We start from the raw sequence: 20,185 nt of genomic DNA on the forward strand, positions 1-20,185 counted from the left end.
TGCTGCTGGGTAATATTTTACGTCCTGTTCCCGCAATCCCTGCGCTGAAACGTGTGTGAATCCTAATGACAAGATATCCACAAGACGCTGCTGGTAACTCAGATGAAGCTCAGCTCAGCTCAGCTCTGCCAGTGCATGGTCTGCAGTGATCTTAGTGGCACTAGCTGCACTGTGGCCCGCCAGTAAAATATCCCTGATTAGGAAAGTACACTACTGGCCATTAAAATTGCTACACCACGAAGATGACGTGCTACAGACGCGAAATTTAACCGACAGGAAGAAGATGCTATGATATGCAAATGATTAGCTTTTCAGAGCATTCACACGAGGTTGGCGGCGGTGGCGACACCTACAACGTGCTGACATGAGGAAAGCTTCCAACCGATTTCTCATGCACAAACAGCGGCTGACCGGCGTTGCCAAGTGAAACGTTGTTGTGATGCCTCGTGTAAGGAGGAGAAGTGCGTACCATCACGTTTCCGACTTCGATAAAGGTAGGATTGTAGCCTATCACGATTGCGGTTTATCGTATCGCGACATTGCTGCTCACGTTGGTCGAGATCCAATGACTGTTAGCAGAATATAGAATCGGTGGGTTCAGGATGGTAATACGGACAGCCGTGCTGGATCCCAACGGCCTCGTATCACTAGCAGTCGAGATGGCAGGCATCCGCATGGCTGTAACGGACCGTGCAGCCACGTCTCGGTCCCTAAGTCAACAGATGGGGAGGTTTGCAAGACAACAACCATCTCCACGAACAGTTCGACGACTTTTGCAGCAGCATGGACTATCAGCTCGGAGAACATGGCTGCGGTTACCCTTGACGCTGCATCACAGACAGCAGCGCTTGCGATGGTGTACTCAACGACGAACCTGGGTGCACGAATGGCAAACCGTCAGTTTCTCGGATGACTCCAGATTCTGTTTAGAGCATCATGATGGTCACATCCGTGTTTGGCGACATCGCGGTGAACGCGCATTGGAAGCGTGTATTCGTCATCGTCATACTGGCGTATCATCCGGCGTGATGGTATGGGGTGCCATTGGTTACACGTCTCGGTCACCTCTCGTTCACATTGCCGGCACTTTGAACAGTGGCCGTTACATTTCAGATGTGTTACGACCCGTGGCTCTACTCTTCATTCGATCCCTGCGAAACCCTACATTTCAGCAGGATAATGCACGACCGCATGTTGCAGGTCCTGTACGGGCCTTTCTGGATACAGAAAACGTTCGACTGCTGCCCTGGCCAGATCTCTCACCAATTGAAAACGTCTGGTCAATGGTGGCCGAGCAACTGGTTCGTCACAATACGCCAGTCACTATTCTTGATGAACTGTGGTATCATGCTGAAGCTGTATGGGCAGCTGTACCTGTACACGCCATCCAAGCTCTGTTTGACTCAATGCCCAGGCGTATCAAGGCCGTTATTACGGCCAGAGGTGGTTGTTCCGGGTACTGATTTCTCAGGATCTATGCACCCAAATTGCGTGAAAATGTCACTTCTAGTATAATATATTTGTCCAATGAATATCCGTTTATCATCTGCATTTCTTCTTGGGTTAGCAATTTTAATGGCCAGTAGTGTAGTTTGTTCATAATATTTACAGTGATGGAATCACTGCTGGAGGGACAGTCAGTGGTCTCTCATAACATTGTCAGCCACAGTCACTGCAGCATGCCAGGACCACTGGTTGGCCGCCAGGAAGGTAGGGCACGTGCATTGGTGGCTAGTAGTGGCTAATGCCGACAGAAAACCGAGGGCAACGCTGCTGCTGGCTCCCTTCTGTAGTGGCAGTGTAAAGGCCACGGAGCAAGAGGGTTAAGCTGAGGCCTGCGATATGGCGGATGTCGATGGTGTACACTGGGTCTGGGCAATGGACGGCACCAACGTGCGCCCACACGGGGCGATGGACAGCGATATGCAGCTGGGCAACTGGGTGGCCCAGGCTCGGGTCAGCGGCTCACAGAGGAGGCGCCAACAGCAGGGGGCACTCAATCTTTAGTTTGCTTCAGATTGAAGAGAATAAGAGGAACTGTTGGCCAATATCTTACTTATGGTACATACCATATATATGTTTTACGTGAGCACTGTTCCGGGATGTGTTTCTCGGGAAAACGTAAGGGGAACCTTTGTTTCGAAGAAGAAGTTCCAAATGATGTAAAGAAGCAACGAGTTAAAAAAGCTGCTGGATAAATGAAGAAATACCGAGCATAAAAAATTAAATGTGAAAGGCCATCAGATTATTACCGATCTTTTAAGAGAATTTGTTGAGAAAAGTGAGTTCTATAATATTATTTTATCAACTGGTTAGTGATGATTTAATGGTGTAATGTCTGCGTGGGAAACTGGCTAATGTTTGGAAATAGCTCTTGAGTTAGTAAGAAACCTCTCAGGCTAAATTTGAGTACAGACGCCAAGTTGACTGCATACATACTTAGCTAAAGCAGACGCCTGTAGTTACTGTCAGTAAAGTCTGTCATGGGCAGTTGCCTGTCCCATCTCAGAATGCACGCGGTCTTTTTCTCGCAGTTATTAGCTGGCACCGATTACGTTACTGCGCATAATGTGCACAGCTGAACACCACTGACATTGACGGTCTAAAGTGGGCGGTACGTACGTGAGCCCGGCTTGCTAGTGTTTCCCCAGTGGCAGCACTCTTGGCCTATAAGCCAAAAAAATGGTTCAAATGGTTCTGAGCACTATGGGACTTAACTGCTGTGGTCATCAGTCCCCTAGAACTTAGAACTACTTAAACCTAACTAACCTAAGGACATCACACACATCCATGCCCGAGGCAGGATTCGAACCTGCGACTGTAGCGGTCACGCGGTTCCAGACTGTAGCGCCTAGAACCGCACGGCCACTCCGGCCGGCCCTATAAGCCACACCGAGCGAGGTAGCGCAGTGGTTAGCACACTGGACTCGCATTCGGGAGGACGACGGTTCAATCTCGCGTCCGGCCTTCCTGATTTAGGTTTCCCGTGATTTCCCTAAATTGCTCCAGGCAAATGCCAGGATGGTTCCTTTGAAAGGGCACGGCCGACTTCCTCCGCCGTCCTTCTCTAACCTGATGGACCGATGACCTCGCTACTTGGTCTCCTCCTCCAAAAACAACCCAACCCTGTGAGCCACTATAGGCTGGAGCAGCCGGCCTTAGTCGTTGGGCAACCATGACTTCGTCTACCCTAGTTTTTCCAGTGTGGCCAGCTCTTCCAGAAGACCTGGATCTGTTGTAAGGCGTCACAAATTCAGCTTTCAGATACGCTGGTTATCCTTTTTCACGTTATCAGCGTACTGAATGAGTGTTCTCGCGTACTGAGTACTCACTAATGTGCCATGGAAGCTAGTTAACGAGCTGATGGTGTCGGGCAGATTTGTGATGATATTCGGTGCGAATGTGCAATCATTAACCCACGTTACACATCACAGGAGCTTCTAAGCTCTTACCTTTTTTTGGCATGTGTCGGAAACTTGCTGTTTGAAATGTCGCCGAGCGCGGGGGTGAGTTCTCATGGCGCCACACTTTTGTAGCATTACAGGCATTTGTAGCATTGCAGGCAGCCTTGAGCCAATTCAGACGTATATGTCGCAGTGGGAGACGGTTACAGGAGTTCGAAGAAGTGATCGTTTAATCCTATTGTGCAGTCTAATTAACGAGCTGGTGGATGCTTCTCTCTACATGACGTTCTCTTGAACTCATGCTGTAGCATTCAATTAACCTCATTGACGTCCGGTGCACCATGCGGGGAGAGAAGCTTCTTTCTTAAGTCCTTTCATAGTTAATGTTGATATGGCAAGTGTTTTCTTATTATTGTGTGTCAGCCTTTATAGCTGAATGATGAAACTACAGTAACTTAGGTTTGCACCGAGAGTCGAAGAGACGTAGATCTCATACTGTTGATGTGCTCACTATAAGTGGGTAATCTTGGAAGCCACACAAGCACTCTCATCTGTGCGTATCATATCTCAAAGCACTCGTATGATTCGAAAGTAGGCTCCTCAATCTTTCGCCCGTGGCAGAAGATGGTACACTGGGAGCCCATTTTCTCAATTATGTACCTCTATCCCACAAAGGTACTTTCAGCACTGCTGTTGGTAGGCGATGTGCATCACCCCATATGGATTTCTACGCACTCGTAGCCTGCTATTGGCGTATAACAACGTGTACCGAGATTCATCTGACTAGTCGTAGCCGGCCGGAGTGGCCGAGCGGTTCTAGGCGCTACAGTCAGGAACCGCGCGACCGCTACGGTCGCAGGTTCGAATGCTGCCTCGGACATGGATGTGTGTGACGTCCTTAGATTAGTTAGGTTTAAGTAGTTCTAAGTTCTAGGGGACTGATGACCTCAGAAGTTAAGTCCCATAGTGCTCAGAGCCATTTGAACTAGTCGTAATTTAGAGTGTCTACTGACGGTATACCTGCGCCCGTGCTAATATTTGTGCTCCGTGACGAATGTTGAGTAGAGGAGGCGTATGCGACTGTGTTCTGCACCTCATAACGAGGAAACGGGATGATGCGAGTGCTCATCATTTCTTGTCCAGCTCTGAGCTGGGGACTGGGATGCTACACTGCGACCCACATATCCATTGCAGAACTGGCGTAGTTGCGCACAGTAACTGGCCTTTGCGGCAGCTGTTTTCCCTGTATTAGACATCTCCGGCACATCCGTGATCCGGTGGCTTGTGAAAAGTCTTGAGCCTCTCTCGACCTCGGTGATGAAGTGAACTGCGGACTCGATATTCATAATGTGTGCATCAAGTCGGCTGAAATCACACTGCTGGATTGTCCAGCCTATGGCCAATACAAGGTCTGAAGACAATGAAGTGACTGTCTCAACTATTCCATTCGCCGAGTAGACAAGGGAGAGGGGGAGGGGGGGCCTCTACACGACACAGTAGCTATCTCTTATCCACATGCTCGACAAGGGTAAAGGGGGGGGGGGCATCTACGTGATACAGTAGTTATATTCACTTGCTCAGAAGTGTAAACGATAGCGGAATTTCTGCAATAGGATCTAGTCCCGCTCCAGAACAATGTATCAACTGCTCGCCTCTTTTTCGCTTTTCGTCGTATCTTCATGTGACAGGTCGAATGGCTGGCTTGTTATTACAGTCCTCGCCAACGACAGTTATTTACTTACATGTCGTGTCGGAATATTGTGGAACAGAATGCATGTCTTGCGTCTCCTGTGTGTTGGCAGTCGGGGGAGTGCACCTGGGTGGCCTTACACTTGCGTGCGTTGTTGCAGCGAGGCGGAGTGCCTCAACCAGGCCGTCGGCGGGGCGCTGCTGCCGCAGGTCGTCGCCTCGGCGGCGGGCATCTGTTTCCTGCTCTTCCAGGTGGCCAAGGTAAGCGTGCAGCTCCAGGAGTTGTCTTCTCTGCCATGGAGCCTCGTAGGCAGAGCCCGGAAATACTTAACGTGGAAAACATTAACACCAGTGAAGTCACAGTCAGAAAGGAAGGCGTTGTCGTAAAACGCGTGAACGAGTTTGTCGCGCCACTTTGCCTTCACCAACACATTCGGATCGGCCGTCATAATCTCCATAGTCGTTTCCCTTTGCGATTTTTTGTGGTTAATAACGCCACCGGTCGCATTGGTCTAGTCTTGTAGGATAGTTCTTGTTGGGTGCAGATTTCCGTTATTGCTTATGATAATGCTGGTGTCATCCGCATATACGTGACATACGGGTTTAGTATTGGTGACTTATATAGGCCATGTAGAATTGTATGTAACTTTTTCAGGAGAGGTTCTACTACTTGCACCAAGAGTTACAGAAAGTGGGCAACGCCGTCGTATGGGTTGTTTGAATAGTATTGGACGAGTTGTTTGACCATTTACCTTGTAAACTGAGAGAGTGTTTGGAAAGCTCTGTTGTATTGTGCGAATTACTTTAGCCTGATATGAGAAGTGACAAAAGCTAACGCTAACTGTACTTTAATGGCGCTTGTTAGGTGAGTTTTATCCATTCCGCTACAATATTCACCATGGAACATCCTTTTATGGCGCTGCTCTGATACTGACCGACTACTTCTGGGAGAAGTTCTTTTATCCTGTCATTTAACATCCGTGTCCATAATTTTAAATCAGAGTTGAGCGCGATTACCGGCTGGTAATATAGGATTTTTATTTTCTTGTGTGTATGTGTGTGTGTGTCTGTGTGTGTGTGCGTGAACACTGAAAGTCCTTCTGTAAAGTATGAAGGTAGATTTTCGTCAAACATTGTCTCTGTACTCTGTGTGCATCTTGGTTATTTGCGGGCCGATCAAATATCAGAAATATAACGAAAATTCGACAGACATTCCATCAAAACCTGCTTCTTTCTTTTTCTGTGACTCCTCAATAACTGTTTGCAACTTTGATAGCTTTGTCTCATATAACATAGTTTCTTTGTTTTCTCAATTGATGCTGTGTGTTACGTCTGATAAGAAAACTTCATGAGTGTCGTACTCGTTTCGGTCTTGGCAGACATATCCGTGAAATACGGTACGATGTAGGGAAGAGTGGTGTACCTTTTCGCCTCTAGCAAGTCCATTAAAAGGAAGTTAATGTATGTTCCATTTTTAATTGATAGCATTCATATTTTGTGGTGCTGTGGTCCTTTTCTGAAATTATGGAAGTTGCTCCGTAAACGTAAGGTTTCTCCAGATATGAAATAATGTTCGAAGGTACAACACAGTCGTGTACTTGGGAACAAATATTCTATTCAGATTTAATAATGTTGCAATTGAGAAACTCTTGTCAACACTTGCATTTCATACTTTATCTGTTAAATTATTGCTCTACTAGACACCAGTAACCAGTAAGTGAAATGAGATTCAGTATAAGTAGTATCGAAAACCAGTTACAAGTTAAAACACATTATGGAATATAAAGCTATTGGAAACTAACACAAATTTCCGTTTTGAAGATAGGTAAAACTGTTACGAGATTAATTAAATTTAGTTCGTTTGCAAATACCACATGTTACGTGGTAAAAGACTTTGTTCCGTTACAGCTTAACTGTCCAAACTGTACATAATTAGTTTTAAAGATATTGAAAAAGAAAGACTGAAACACGGGCCAGGAAACATAATGTGTTCCTAGGTAAGCTATGCCTTAGTCTCTCCCCTATCCACTGATGGAATTTTATATATCATATTGCTCCACTCATGCGTTATCTTAAAGATGATCTTTTGTTGAGCTGTTCCCGTTTCTCTTTCGATGTGGCCTGTGCCACGCGGCTACTTTCCATAGCTACGCGGTGGTCTAGCTTCACCCCTCTCCCCCGTGAGGAAATGCAGGCATACATCCGCCGACTGGCCGAGCTGATGCTTCCCTCCCTCTTGCCACCCTCACTCCGGCGTCACACGCACCATGCGACGACTGTGCTTACCGGCCTGGTCCGGCGACTATGCTGCAACTTTCCAGACACACATCGCTCAGTTAAACCTTCTATCCCATGACCAGTACATGTGCTCGTATATGAGTAACTGCTCGTAACACCACGTGCTGAGTTATTGGAGGAGCTCAGTGGCCATTGTTTACAATCCATAACGTAAAGCTTGATATTGTTTTTAATATACATTCTGTAAGAACTGGAAGCGAGGTGTAGCAAAGCTAATGCAGTGAGCGCTCAGCTACGATCTACTCTCTTCTGCAAGAAGGAAGTCAGTACCAAGACTAAGTTACCTGTGCACCGTTCAATCTTTCGACCAACTTTGTTGTATGGGAGCGAAAGCTGGGTGAATTCAGGTTACCTTATCAACAAGGTTGAGGTTACGGATATGAAAGTAGCTAGGATGATTGCAGGTACTAGTAGATGGGAACAATGGCAGGAGGGTGTCCACAATGAGGAAATCAAAGAAAAACTGGGAATGAACTCTATAGATGTAGCAGTCAGGGCGAACAGGCTTAGATGGTGGAGTCATGTTACACGCATTGGAGAAGCAAGGTTACCCAAGAGACTCATGGATTCAGCAGTAGAGGGTAGGAAGAGTCGGGGCAGACCGAGGAGAAGGTACCTGGATTCGGTTAAGAATGATTTTGAAGTAATAGGTTTAACATCAGAAGAGGCACCAATGTTAGCACTGAATAGGGGATCATGGAGGAATTGTATAAGGGGGGCTATGCTCCAGACTGAACGCTGAAAGGCATAATCAGTCTTAAATGATGATGATGATGATGATGATACATTCTGTCTAATCTGCTAATGGCGGTGTTGCTAACACACGAGAAAGCGGCGGCATTTGGTTGAACGAATGTCTACATATCGACTAACTTAATTCCGTCTGCTAAAATACGAAATTCTTGACAAATATTAAAATTAGAATTGTAAAATTGTTTAAAACACAACAACCACGCCTGGAGGAAAACTAGCCTTCCAGCCGGTCCCAAGCCGCGATATTGGTTCAAATGGCTCTGAGCACTATGGGACTTAACATCTATAGTCATCAGTCCCCTAGAACTTAGAACTAGTTAAACCTAACTAACCTAAGGACAGCACACAACACCCAGTCATCACGAGGCAGAGAAAATCCCTGACCCCGCCGGGAATCGAACCCGGGAACCCGGGCGTGGGAAGCGAGAACGCTACCGCACGACCACGAGCTGCGGACCAGCCGCGATATAGTGGGACGGTTTAATCTTTGGGCTAACCAACATTGTAAAGAACTGATGGGTTCCTATACACTCACACACAGCCTCGGATTGGAATGGATATAACGGAAAACGACCCAAGCTTCTGAATAAAGGACTACGAATAGGTACATGGAACGTAAAAACACTGTACTCTGCAGATCAACAAAGATACTTGATGAAGAACTAACAGAGTACAAGACGGATATTACAGCCCTGCAGGAGATAAGATGGCCTGGACAAAGTATGCACAGAGAAAAAAACTACACGATCATATACAGCGGAAACAAGCTAGAAAATGTCAATGAAAGAATATGTTACATCAGAATGAAAGGCAAATATAGAAATACTAATAAGTGTTCATGCCCCAGCTGAGGAGAAGGAGGAAGACATAAGAGACGAATTCTATGACATCTTAGACCAAATGTACTCCTGATTACCACAGTATGATATCAAAATTGTGCTGGGAGATTTAAGTGCCAAAATAGGACAAGAACAGCAATGGCAACCATATATAGGCATGTTCAGCCTTCACACTGAATCAAATGATAATGGTACAAGGCTTATCAACTTCGCCACAGCTAGAAATGAAAATAGCAAGTACACCATTCCCCCATAAACACATACATAAAGCAGCATGTATCTCACTGTATGGATTAACTAGGAACCAAATGGACCATGTTTTGATAGAGAAAAAACATAAAAAGGCAGTAACAGATGTTAGGACAATGAGAGGAGCTGAGATAGGATCAGACCATTCTCTTGTGCTAATAAAGATGAAACAATCATTACCAAAACCACCTAGTAAGAGCAAAAGTGGTAAAAGAACCCAAAGAATAGACGTGAGTAGGCTAAAAGAGAAGGAGGTGAATAAGCAGTTTAAGATTAACCTTAAAAATAGATTAGCTGAATTAGAGAATGACAACAATAGAAAAGAAGATATGAACACAAAATGGAAGAAGTTGACAAGAGTTATGAGGGAGACTGCGCATGAACTACCAGTTGATAATAATAATAGCAATATAAAACGCAAATCATGGTTCAGTGAAACATGTAGAAAAACAGTACAGGACAGGAAGAGAGCCAGACGGGCAATGATGAACAGTTGTTGTGTTGTTGTGGTCTTCAGTCCAGAGACTGATTTGATGCAGCTCTCCATGTTACTCTCTCCTGTGCAAGGTTCTTCATCTCCCAGTACCTACTGCAACCTACATCCATCTAAATCTGCTTAGTGTATTCATCTCTTGGTCTCCCTCTACGATTTTTACCCTCCACGCTGCCTTCCAATACTAAATTGGTGATCCCTTCATGCCTCAGAACATGTCCTACCAACTGATCCCTTCTTCTAGTCAAGTTGTGCCACAAACTTCTCTTCTCCCCAATCCTATTCAATACCTCCTCATTAGTTAAATGATCTACCATCTAATCTTCAGCATTCTTCTGTAGCACCACATTTCGAAAGCTTCTATTCTCTTCTTGTCCAAACTAGTTATTGTCCATGTTTCACTTCCATACATGGCTACAATCCATACAAATACTTTCAGAAACGACTCCCTGACACTTAAATCTATACTCGATGTTAACAAATTTCTCTTCTTCAGAAACGCTTTCCTTGCCATTGCCAGTCTATATTTTATATCCTCCCTACTTCGACTATCATCAGTTATTTTGCTCCCCAAATAGCAAAACTCCATTACTACTTTAAGTGTCTCATTTCCTAATCTAATTCCTTCAGCATCACCCGACTTAATTCGACTACATTCCATTATCTTCGTTTTGCTTTTGTTGATGTTCATCTTATATCCTCCTTTCAAGACACTATCCATTCCATTCAACTGCTCTTCCAAGTCCTTTGCTGTCTCTGACAGAATTACAATGTCATCGGCGAACCTCAAAGTTTTTATTTCTTCTCCACGGATTTTCATTCCTACTCCGAACTTTTTTTTTGTTTACTTTACTGCTTGCTCAATATACAGATTGAATAACATCGGGGAGAGGCTACAACCCTGTCTCACTCCCTTCCCAACCACTGCTCCCCTTTCATGTCCCTCGACTCTTATAACTGCTATCTGGTTTCTGTACAAATTGTAAATAGCTTTTCGCTCCCTGTATTTTACCCCTGCACCTTCAGAATTTGAAAGAGTGTATTCCAGTCAACATTGTCAAAAGCTATCTCTAAGTCTACAAATGCTAGAAACGTAGGTTTGCCTCTCCTTAATCTAGCCTCTAAGATAAGTCGTAGGGTCAGTATTGCCTCACGTGTTCCACTATTTCTACGGAATCCAAACTGATCTTCCCCGAGGTTGGCTTCTACCAGTTTTTCCATTCGTCTGTAAAGAATTCGCGTTAGTATTTTGCATCCGTGACTTATTAAACTGATAGTACGGTAATTTTCACATCTGTCAACACCTGCTTTCTTTGGCATTGGAATTATTATATTCTTCTTGAAGTCTGAGGGTATTTCGCCTGTCCCATACATCTTGCTCACCAGATGGTAGAGTTTTGTCAGGACTGGCTCTCCCAAGGCCGTCAGTAGTTCTAATGGAATGTTGTCTACTCCCGGGGCAGTAACAACCATGAAAACCAAAGAACGAACAGGAAAGCCACGAGAGAAATGAAGGGTATAATAAGGCGAGGGAAAAGAGCATTCATATGTAAACAGATAGAGGTGGCTGAGGAGGATTATAACCAGAACCCACAATTAAACACAGGACAATTAATAGCTACAGAAAAGAGTACAGAGCTAAGTCTTTGATAATGGAGGACGAGAATGGAAAACTGATCACTACAAATTAAGGAAATTTAAAGAACTGGAGGAAATGCTTCAAAGAAATGCTGAATAACGCGGCATATACCTACAACATCGAAAACAAGGCAGAAAATCAGAACGTTCAACAATTAGTCGAAGAACCAACTCTGATGGCGGTGAAGGATGCAATAAAAAGACTAAAAAATGGGAAGGCCCCTGGCATAGACATGATATCAGCAGGGCTAATCAAAGAAGGGGGAGAGAAGATACATTAATTGTTAGCCGAACTGATAAAAGAGGTATGGAGAGAAGAAGTAATGCTAGAGGAATGGAAAACTGCTGATGTATATCCCATATACAATAAAGGATACAAAATACTGACACAGAACTACAGAGGGATATCTCTACTATGCACATGCTTTAAAGTAATATCAAGAATTAAACTAAACAGGCTGAACCCATACATTGTGGAAATATTAGACAGCACAAGGGTTCAGAAAAGGTAAATCAACGGTCGACCAAATATTCACATTAAGACCAATATTAGATAAGAACTGGGACCACAATCATGATACATTTTGCCTGGTTATAGATTTCAACAAAGCATATGACAGCATAGTAAGAGAGGAAATATGGAGGATAATGCATAGTGTGGGATACCTGAAAAGCTGATAAAGTTAACTAAAATGTGTGTGATGGAATAGAAGTGTAGAGTGAAAGTACAGGAGAAGTTCTCAGAAGCATTTGAAGTAAAAACTGGAGTGAGACAGGGATATATTAGATCACCAAATGTTCAAATGTGCTTGAATTCCTAAGGGACCAAATTGCTTAGGTCATCGGTCCCTAGACGTACACACTACATAAACTAACTTATGCTAAGAACAACACACACACCCCTGCCCGAGGGACGACTAAAATCTCCGGCTGGAGGGGCTTATATCACCAACCCTGTTCAATTTGGCCCTCAACAGCACCCTGAGGAAAGTAACATGTGAAAGTTCAGGAGTCACCATAGGAAAAAAGATAAATGTCTTGGCTTTTGCAGATGATGTTGTGCTGATAGGAAAGAACATGGAAGACCTGGAGAAAATGGGGAGTGTACTAATGGAAGAAGCTAAGAAAGTAGGTCTAAGTATAAATGAAAGTAAAACAAAGTTCATGTGGTATTCGAGTTGCCAATACTCCGTGATCTGCTACGGCAGATTTTGTTTTTCTTGATTGGAGACAGCCGTGTGACTATGGCATCACAGCTTGGTGTAAATTGTGGCATATTCCTGTAGTCCAGCGATTGGTGGTCGTGTGTAGAGGATGGAATGAGATCAGTGTAAAAATATGAAATACACTCCTGGAAATGGAAAAAAGAACACATTGACACCGGTGTGTCAGACCCACCATACTTGCTCCGGACACTGCGAGAGGGCTGTACAAGCAATGATCACACGCACGGCACAGCGGACACACCAGGAACCGCGGTGTTGGCCGTCGAATGGCGCTAGCTGCGCAGCATTTGTGCACCGCCGCCGTCAGTGTCAGCCAGTTTGCCGTGGCATACGGAGCTCCATCGCAGTCTTTAACACTGGTAGCATGCCGCGACAGCGTGGACGTGAACCGTATGTGCAGTTGACGGACTTTGAGCGAGGGCGTATAGTGGGCATGCGGGAGGCCGGGTGGACGTACCGCCGAATTGCTCAACACGTGGGGCGTGAGGTCTCCACTGTACATCGATGTTGTCGCCAGTGGTCGGCGGAAGGTGCACGTGCCCGTCGACCTGGGACCGGACCGCAGCGACGCACGGATGCACGCCAAGACCGTAGGATCCTATGCAGTGCCGTAGGGGACCGCACCGCCACTTCCCAGCAAATTAGGGACACTGTTGCTCCTGGGGTATCGGCGAGGACCATTCGCAACCGTCTGCATGAAGCTGGACTACGGTACCCCACACCGTTAGGCCGTCTTCCGCTCACGCCCCAACATCGTGCAGCCCGCCTCCAGTGGTGTCGCGACAGGCGTGAATGGAGGGACGAATGGAGACGTGTCGTCTCCAGCGATGAGAGTCGCTTCTGCCTTGGTGCCAATGATGGTCGTATGCGTGTTTGGCGCCGTGCAGGTGAGCGCCACAATCAGGACTGCATACGACCGAGGTACACAGGGCCAACACCCGGCATCATGGTGTGGGGAGCGATCTCCTACACTGGCCGTACACCACTGGTGATCGTCGAGGGGACACTGAATAGTGCACGGTACATCCAAACCGTCATCGAACCCATCGTTCTACCATTCCTAGACCGGCAAGGGAACTTGCTGTTCCAACAGGACAATGCACGTCCGCATGTATCCCGTGCCACCCAACGTGCTCTAGAAGGTGTACGTCAACTACCCTGGCCAGCAAGATCTCCGGATCTGTCCCCCATTGAGCATGTTTGGGACTGGATGAAGCGTCGTCTCACGCGGTCTGCACGTCCAGCACGAACGCTGGTCCAACTGAGGCGCCAGGTGGAAATGGCATGGCAAGCCGTTCCACAGGACTACATCCAGCATCTCTACGATCGTGTCCATGGGAGAATAGCAGCCTGCATTGCTGCGAAAGGTGGATATACACTGTACTAGTGCCGACATTGTGCATGCTCTGTTGCCTGTGTCTATGCGCCTGTGGTTCTGTCAGTGTGATCATGTGATGTATCTGACCCCAGGAATGTGTCAATAAAGTTTCCCCTTCCTGGGACAATGAATTCACGGTGTTCTTATTTCAATTTCCAGGAGTGTATAAAAATTAGAAACAAGAAGAATAAACAAAATACCGCAGTATTCTCGAAAAAATTCAGATGCAGTTTCGCCAGTGTGCGTTGTCACGAATAGCGACTGGATTTTTATGCAACTCTAAGATAAGTTTTTTTAAATATTCGCGTGCATTGCTCATAGGGAAACAAATCTCAGTGTTTTCGTGCTGAAAGAAACTTTTCAATCAATTCTATACTCTTGTGACTCACTTGCGAAGAAACATACCAAATACGCTACCAGAAAGAAATTCCACATACTCAAGGACTGTGTTCAGTGGCACAAGGATATATAATATGCGCATACTCAGGAGTCGTAGTATTAGTGATTCATTTACCACAGCCATTGGCAACCATATGGAGCTCAGGGGGTCTGTCTGTGCACCCTCTGTTTTGACTATGCAGGCAGTAACTGTACGAGGTGCATTCAAGTTCTAAGGCCTCCGATTTTTTTTATAATTAACTACTCGATGAAACTGGCGCTACTTCTCGACGTAATCGCCCTGCAGACGTACACATTTTTCACAACGCTGTCGCCATGATTCCATGGCAGCGGCGAAGGCTTCTTTAGGAGTCTGTTTTGAGCACTGGAAAATCTCTGAGGCAATAGCAGCACGGCTGGTGAATGTGCGGCCACGGAGAGTGTCTTTCATTGTTGGAAAAAGCCAAAAGTCACTAGGAGCCAGGTCAGGTGAGTAGGGAGCATGAGGAATCACTTCAAAGTTGTTATCACGAAGAAACTGTTGCGTAACGTTAGCTCGATGTGCGGGTGCGTTGTCTTGGTGAAAGAGCACACGCGCAGCCCTTCCCGGACGTTTTTGTTGCAGTGCAGGAAGGAATTTGTTCTTCAAAACATTTTCGTAGGATGCACCTGTTACCGTAGTGCCCTTTGGAACGCAATGGGTAAGGATTACGCCCTCGCTGTCCCAGAACATGGACACCATCATTTTTTCAGCACTGGCGGTTACCCGAAATTTTTTTGGTGACGGTGAATCTGTGTGCATGGACACCATCATTTTTTCAGCACTGGCGGTTACCCGAAATTTTTTTGGTGACGGTGAATCTGTGTGCTTCCATTGAGCTGACTGGCGCTTTGTTTCTCGATTGAAAAATGACATCCACGTCTCATCCATTGTCACAACCGACGAAAAGATAGTCCCATTCGTGCTGTCGTTGCGTGTCAACATTGCTCGGCAACATGCCACACGGGCAGCCGTGTGGTCGTCCGTCAGCATTCGTGGCACCCACCTGGATGACACCTTTCGCAATTTCAGGTCGTCATGCAGGATTGTGTGCACAGAACCCACAGAAATGCCAAGTCTGGAGGTGATCTGTTCAACAGTCATTCGGCGATCCCCCAAAACAATTCTCTCCACTTTCTCGATCGTGTCGTCAGACCGGCTTGTGCGAGCCCGAGGTTGTTTCGGTTTGTTGTCACACGATGTTCGGCCTTCATTAAACTGTCGCACCCACGAACGCACTTTCGACACATCCATAACTCCATCACCACATGTCTCCTTCAACTGTCGATGAATTTCAATTGGTTTCACACCACGCAAATTCAGAAAACGAATGATTGCACGCTGTTCAAGTAAGGAAAACGTCGCCATTTTAAGTATTTAAAACAGTTCTCATTCTCGCCGCTGGCGGTAAAATTCCATCTGCCGTACGGTGCTGCCATCTCTGGGACGTATTGACAATGAACGCGGCCTCATTTTAAAACAATGCGCATATTTCTATCTCTTTCCAGTCCGGAGAAAAAAAATCGGAGGCCTTAGAACTTGAATGCACCTTGTAGTGACTTAAGAGATGAAGAATGTTTGCAGGATTCATTCTAGGATACAACTGTGCCCCACTGACGAGTACGTACTCTGCGAACGACTTCAGTTATTGGAACGGGATTGCACAGTGGGTCTGTGGGGAGCTCCACAGCCGTGTAGAAGGATTGTTGCACACAGTGAATCGCTGTTATGGCGGCGCTTCCTGCAGTGGTCTGTCGAACGTTCCCACAGCCGTAGAACAGGTTGTGGACGTCGACGTGGTACAGAGGCACGTAAGGGTGGACGGCCGAGCATCGTCCAGGGAAGAATTCCGGGCACGTGTTGCACCTGCTGCCACATCAGGGTCTGTTGCGACAGGATTAAGACCACGTGTGTCTCTGGCCAGGCTGCTGGTACACTGTGGACACGTTTCGCTGTGGCGCGTGTGTTTGGTTTTAATTTGTTATCGTATACTCCGACAGCGATGAACTACTTGTTTGCCTTGTACTTGAGGCAGTTGCATCTTTTCTGGCACTGGATGTAGAAAAATCAGTGTAATATGTTTGTTTGCGTGGCGATCTTCCGCAGCAGCTGTTAACATATATTTTTATAGGTTATCTGTCTTGAGCTGACTTTTAATCAGTTTGCAGTCACTCAAGACAGATAACTATAGTAACAAAATCACTGTATATATGGTAAGGCTGAAACTTCTTAATGAAGATTTTGCTTAAACTGCTGAATGATTACTCAAGTATTTGCTTAAACTGCTGAGTGAAATTGAATGCGAGTGAATCTACTTTCTCTTTACTTATTCTTATCATCGCAACACTGACCCACGATACTCTAGCGCAACGCTATCCGACTGCTCAAAAATGATAACCTGACTTTAAATAATCAATACAAAAGAATGGCCATGAATTAGAAGAAATACTGACAATAACCCATACATATCATAAGTCACTTACCTCATAGAAAATTTTCATTACCCGAACTACTGCAACTCAGCAAGCGCCAATACAGCCAGATAAATAAAAGATTCTAACTACTGTAGGCTCTAACTACTAATAGGCATAAGGTTAGCAAAGGAAATATTTTGTTGCAAAGCAAACATTGTATTTTTTTACCTTAATAATGTGACATCCAGTTAAAAAAAAATAGTCTTCCGTGACATCCAGTTCCAAGAAGTATATAGTCATGAATAATATTCAGTCTCCAAGTCGGACACGTCGAGATCGTCCGCTCGCGCTAACACTTCAAACCTCCGCCACTGCTAATTGTTAACCTCTAACCTCCATTACTACTGACTACTCACACCCAACTTCCATCACTACTGGCTGTTCACCTCTAGTTCTCGCATTTCTTTTGTCTTGTTGTTTCGAGGTTGGTTGCCGAATGTTGGATTATAAATGTGTTTAATCTGGTAAAGATCTTGTCTCTGGAACAAAGGAATTTAACGGCACGTGCATAAAACTCGTATTTGCTGTCCTTTTAGTTATACTTTTGAGGATATATCACTATGTTTATGAGTTAAAATGTTTGCAGTTGCACAAATTTGGTTTTGTCTTTGCCATTTTTCAAGTAGGTTCTCTACTTCCTTCTTTATTATTTCGTCTAATCTTCTTGAATCAAAATTCACTCCAGGGGCACTGTCTTTGAATAGTAGCACAAAATTTAGAAGCAGTACCTCCTTGGAGGTTAACGATATCCAGAACAGAGAAAGACAACTAAAATAGGGGCCTTTGTTGGACATATTAGCATCTGTTTCCTCATTTTTCAACACATCTTAGAGAGTGCAAATTGAGATCGCAATCTGTGGCTCGTATGTATTCACAACACTCTTAACAGTTGACAGTGTCTGGTATTCAGATTTCTAACATATGACCACCGTTTCAGTGTGTGGTAATTATTTGCGATGGCAGGGGAATGTCAAGAAGCTTTGGCTTTGAATGCGTGTTTTCTGTATGGTCTTTAAGTAACTTCTCTACAACGAATATAACAGCTTACGTTAACAGGTTGCACGAATACTTTGCATGTTGCAGTCCACAGCTAATTTTACCACGCCTAGACGTATATCTTTCAGAGCTATACCAGTTTTTATTGTGTAATTTGTGTAATCACTCAAAAAGAGCAGTGAGCGCTTTTACTGAATGCCATACAGTCATAATAAGTTCATGGAATCAATAAAAATGATAAATCTGCAAAGTTTTTTGTCGTCTTACACAGCTCTCCCGTAAGAACATATGGCTTAGGTGTTCATTGCTAAAAAAATGACTAACAACATAAATCGCATTAAATTTAATTTGACACGAACCACTAAATAATTTTTTGTGATGTATTGGTATTTAGCATTTCATTACCTGGTTACAGTTGTAGTCATCTTCGACGTCGACATGTGCAAATCAGTGAAGTGCTCATTGTTTAAGAATGGTATTACAATCACTGCATTAAACAACTGTCACACAGTTACATTTTGTCGACAGACATACTTTTTATTGCTGTCTCTTGTACTTAAAGAGAGGTCGTACCTTTGATTAACGTAAGTTTTTGCAAACAGTGGATTCAACTGGAAGCATATTGTAGACATACCCAGCGCGAAACAATTATGTGAGCCCCGAAGGGATGAATAAGCTTCCAGCCAAAAAGCTTCCTGCAACTAAAACTTTTCACCTCCGATTTTTTTAAAGATGTTGATGATTACTCTGCACAAACCATCAATATATACTTTCAAGAGTAATTATTGTACTTAATGTTCATTCCACGGAATTATCAGTTTTTAATTTTGTAACTTTCGCCTGAGGCTTTTGCAAATCTCATACTGTTTCTGTACCCGACAAATGCCGAAATTTTACTTATGCGTCTTCTTCTCATAGTAGTTAGTGCTGTTGAAAGCTGACATGTACATGCAAATGGCAGTGGTATTTCCTGTATTGCAGAAAACCTCGTTCCATGTGGTGGAGACAGGCAAGCTGCTAGGCTACCTGACGTTCATGCTGTCGCAGCTGCTCTTCTACTGCTGGTTCGGTGACGACATGCTTTCCAAGGTAACACTCTCACATCAGAACGCATTCTCTCATTCATCACCACGTCATACCCGCCACTAGTCGGTTAAGAAAACTGCGTTGGGAACTGGGGACATATTTTAATCCCTTAACCTCTCTCTCTCTCTCTCTCTCTCTCTCTCTCTCTCTCTCTCTCTCTAACGCAAGTTTTACCCTCTATATTTGGCTCCACATCTTACAATTAGAGAGGACCTGTAAATAATGTTGTTTCTGTGCACGTCGATATTCGTTTGTTATTTATCAGCTCATTGTGTACTCCAAAGTCGTGCCGAAGATATTTTAAGGTTAGAGTGACTTGTTGACTCGTAAATAATTAATCTCACTTTTTTTTCAATTCGTGGTGAAATGGTGAGACAAAAGCCAAAAGAGCATCATGTGCTTTTAGAGCTTCGCTAGGGTAGTAACGCAACAGTTGCTACCAAAAACATGTACTATGTTTCTCCAAGTGCGTTAGACGTTCGTAAGTACCAGAGCTAGTTTTCTAAGTTCAACTGGTAATTTTGATCTTACCAACTCCTAGAAAATGATATGTCAAGGGCGGAAGTGGAAGCAAATCTTTGTCAGTCAAGCGAGGATCTGTCGAACACTCTTAACTAATTTTGATCGACCATCCAAGAACATTGTTGCAGCAGACTGGTAAACACAAACAAAGCTAACCGATCCACCACATTCAAGTTATTGCTTCAGTAACAAAGTACAGGAGCGTTTTTTGATCGCTTGGTCACTGGAAATGACAAATGGGTTCTCTATGAGTAAAACACAAAAGGCAGCGACTCTCTACGAATGAATCGCCACGAACTACTGCTAAGCCAGGTTTACACCCCAAAACCGTGCTTTATTGTGTTTGGTGAAGTATTCGCTGGGTCGTTCATTTTCAAGTTCTGTAACCTGGACAAACCGCGAGTGCAGACCTTTTTTGTGAACAATTAAACTGAATAAATCAATCTTTAATCGAAAAACGCCAAGATATTGTCAAAAGAGGAGGTATTATTCTGCAACACGATAACGCAAGACCGCACTGCACAAAACGAATCCTGGAAAAAATTAATGAATTGGGGTAGGAGGTATTGTCTCACCCAAAATATTCGCTCGATGTTGCACCATAGGATTTCCATTTATTCCGAACGCTGCAGCTTTTCTTAAGTAGCATACGATTTCAAAATGTGGATGGCATCTCCAGGTATTTTACCCAAAGCCGATTGATTTTTATCCATCCAGCATTG

General features: G+C 44.6%; 1 protein-coding gene across 1 annotated transcript in view; it reads left to right on the forward strand.

The window, feature by feature from the left end:
• The window catches only part of LOC126095347 (odorant receptor Or2-like), a 210,311-nt gene that overhangs the window by 48,443 nt on the left and 141,683 nt on the right, over window positions 1–20,185 (forward strand). Inside the window, exons 4-5 of the mRNA XM_049910151.1 lie at window positions 5,255–5,354; window positions 18,837–18,944. Coding sequence (XP_049766108.1) covers window positions 5,255–5,354; window positions 18,837–18,944 — 208 coding nt within the window. The remainder of the gene's footprint in view (window positions 1–5,254; window positions 5,355–18,836; window positions 18,945–20,185) is intronic.

The sequence above is a fragment of the Schistocerca cancellata genome, chromosome 8, assembly GCF_023864275.1.
Source record: "Schistocerca cancellata isolate TAMUIC-IGC-003103 chromosome 8, iqSchCanc2.1, whole genome shotgun sequence".
NCBI classification, from domain to species: domain Eukaryota; kingdom Metazoa; phylum Arthropoda; class Insecta; order Orthoptera; family Acrididae; genus Schistocerca; species Schistocerca cancellata.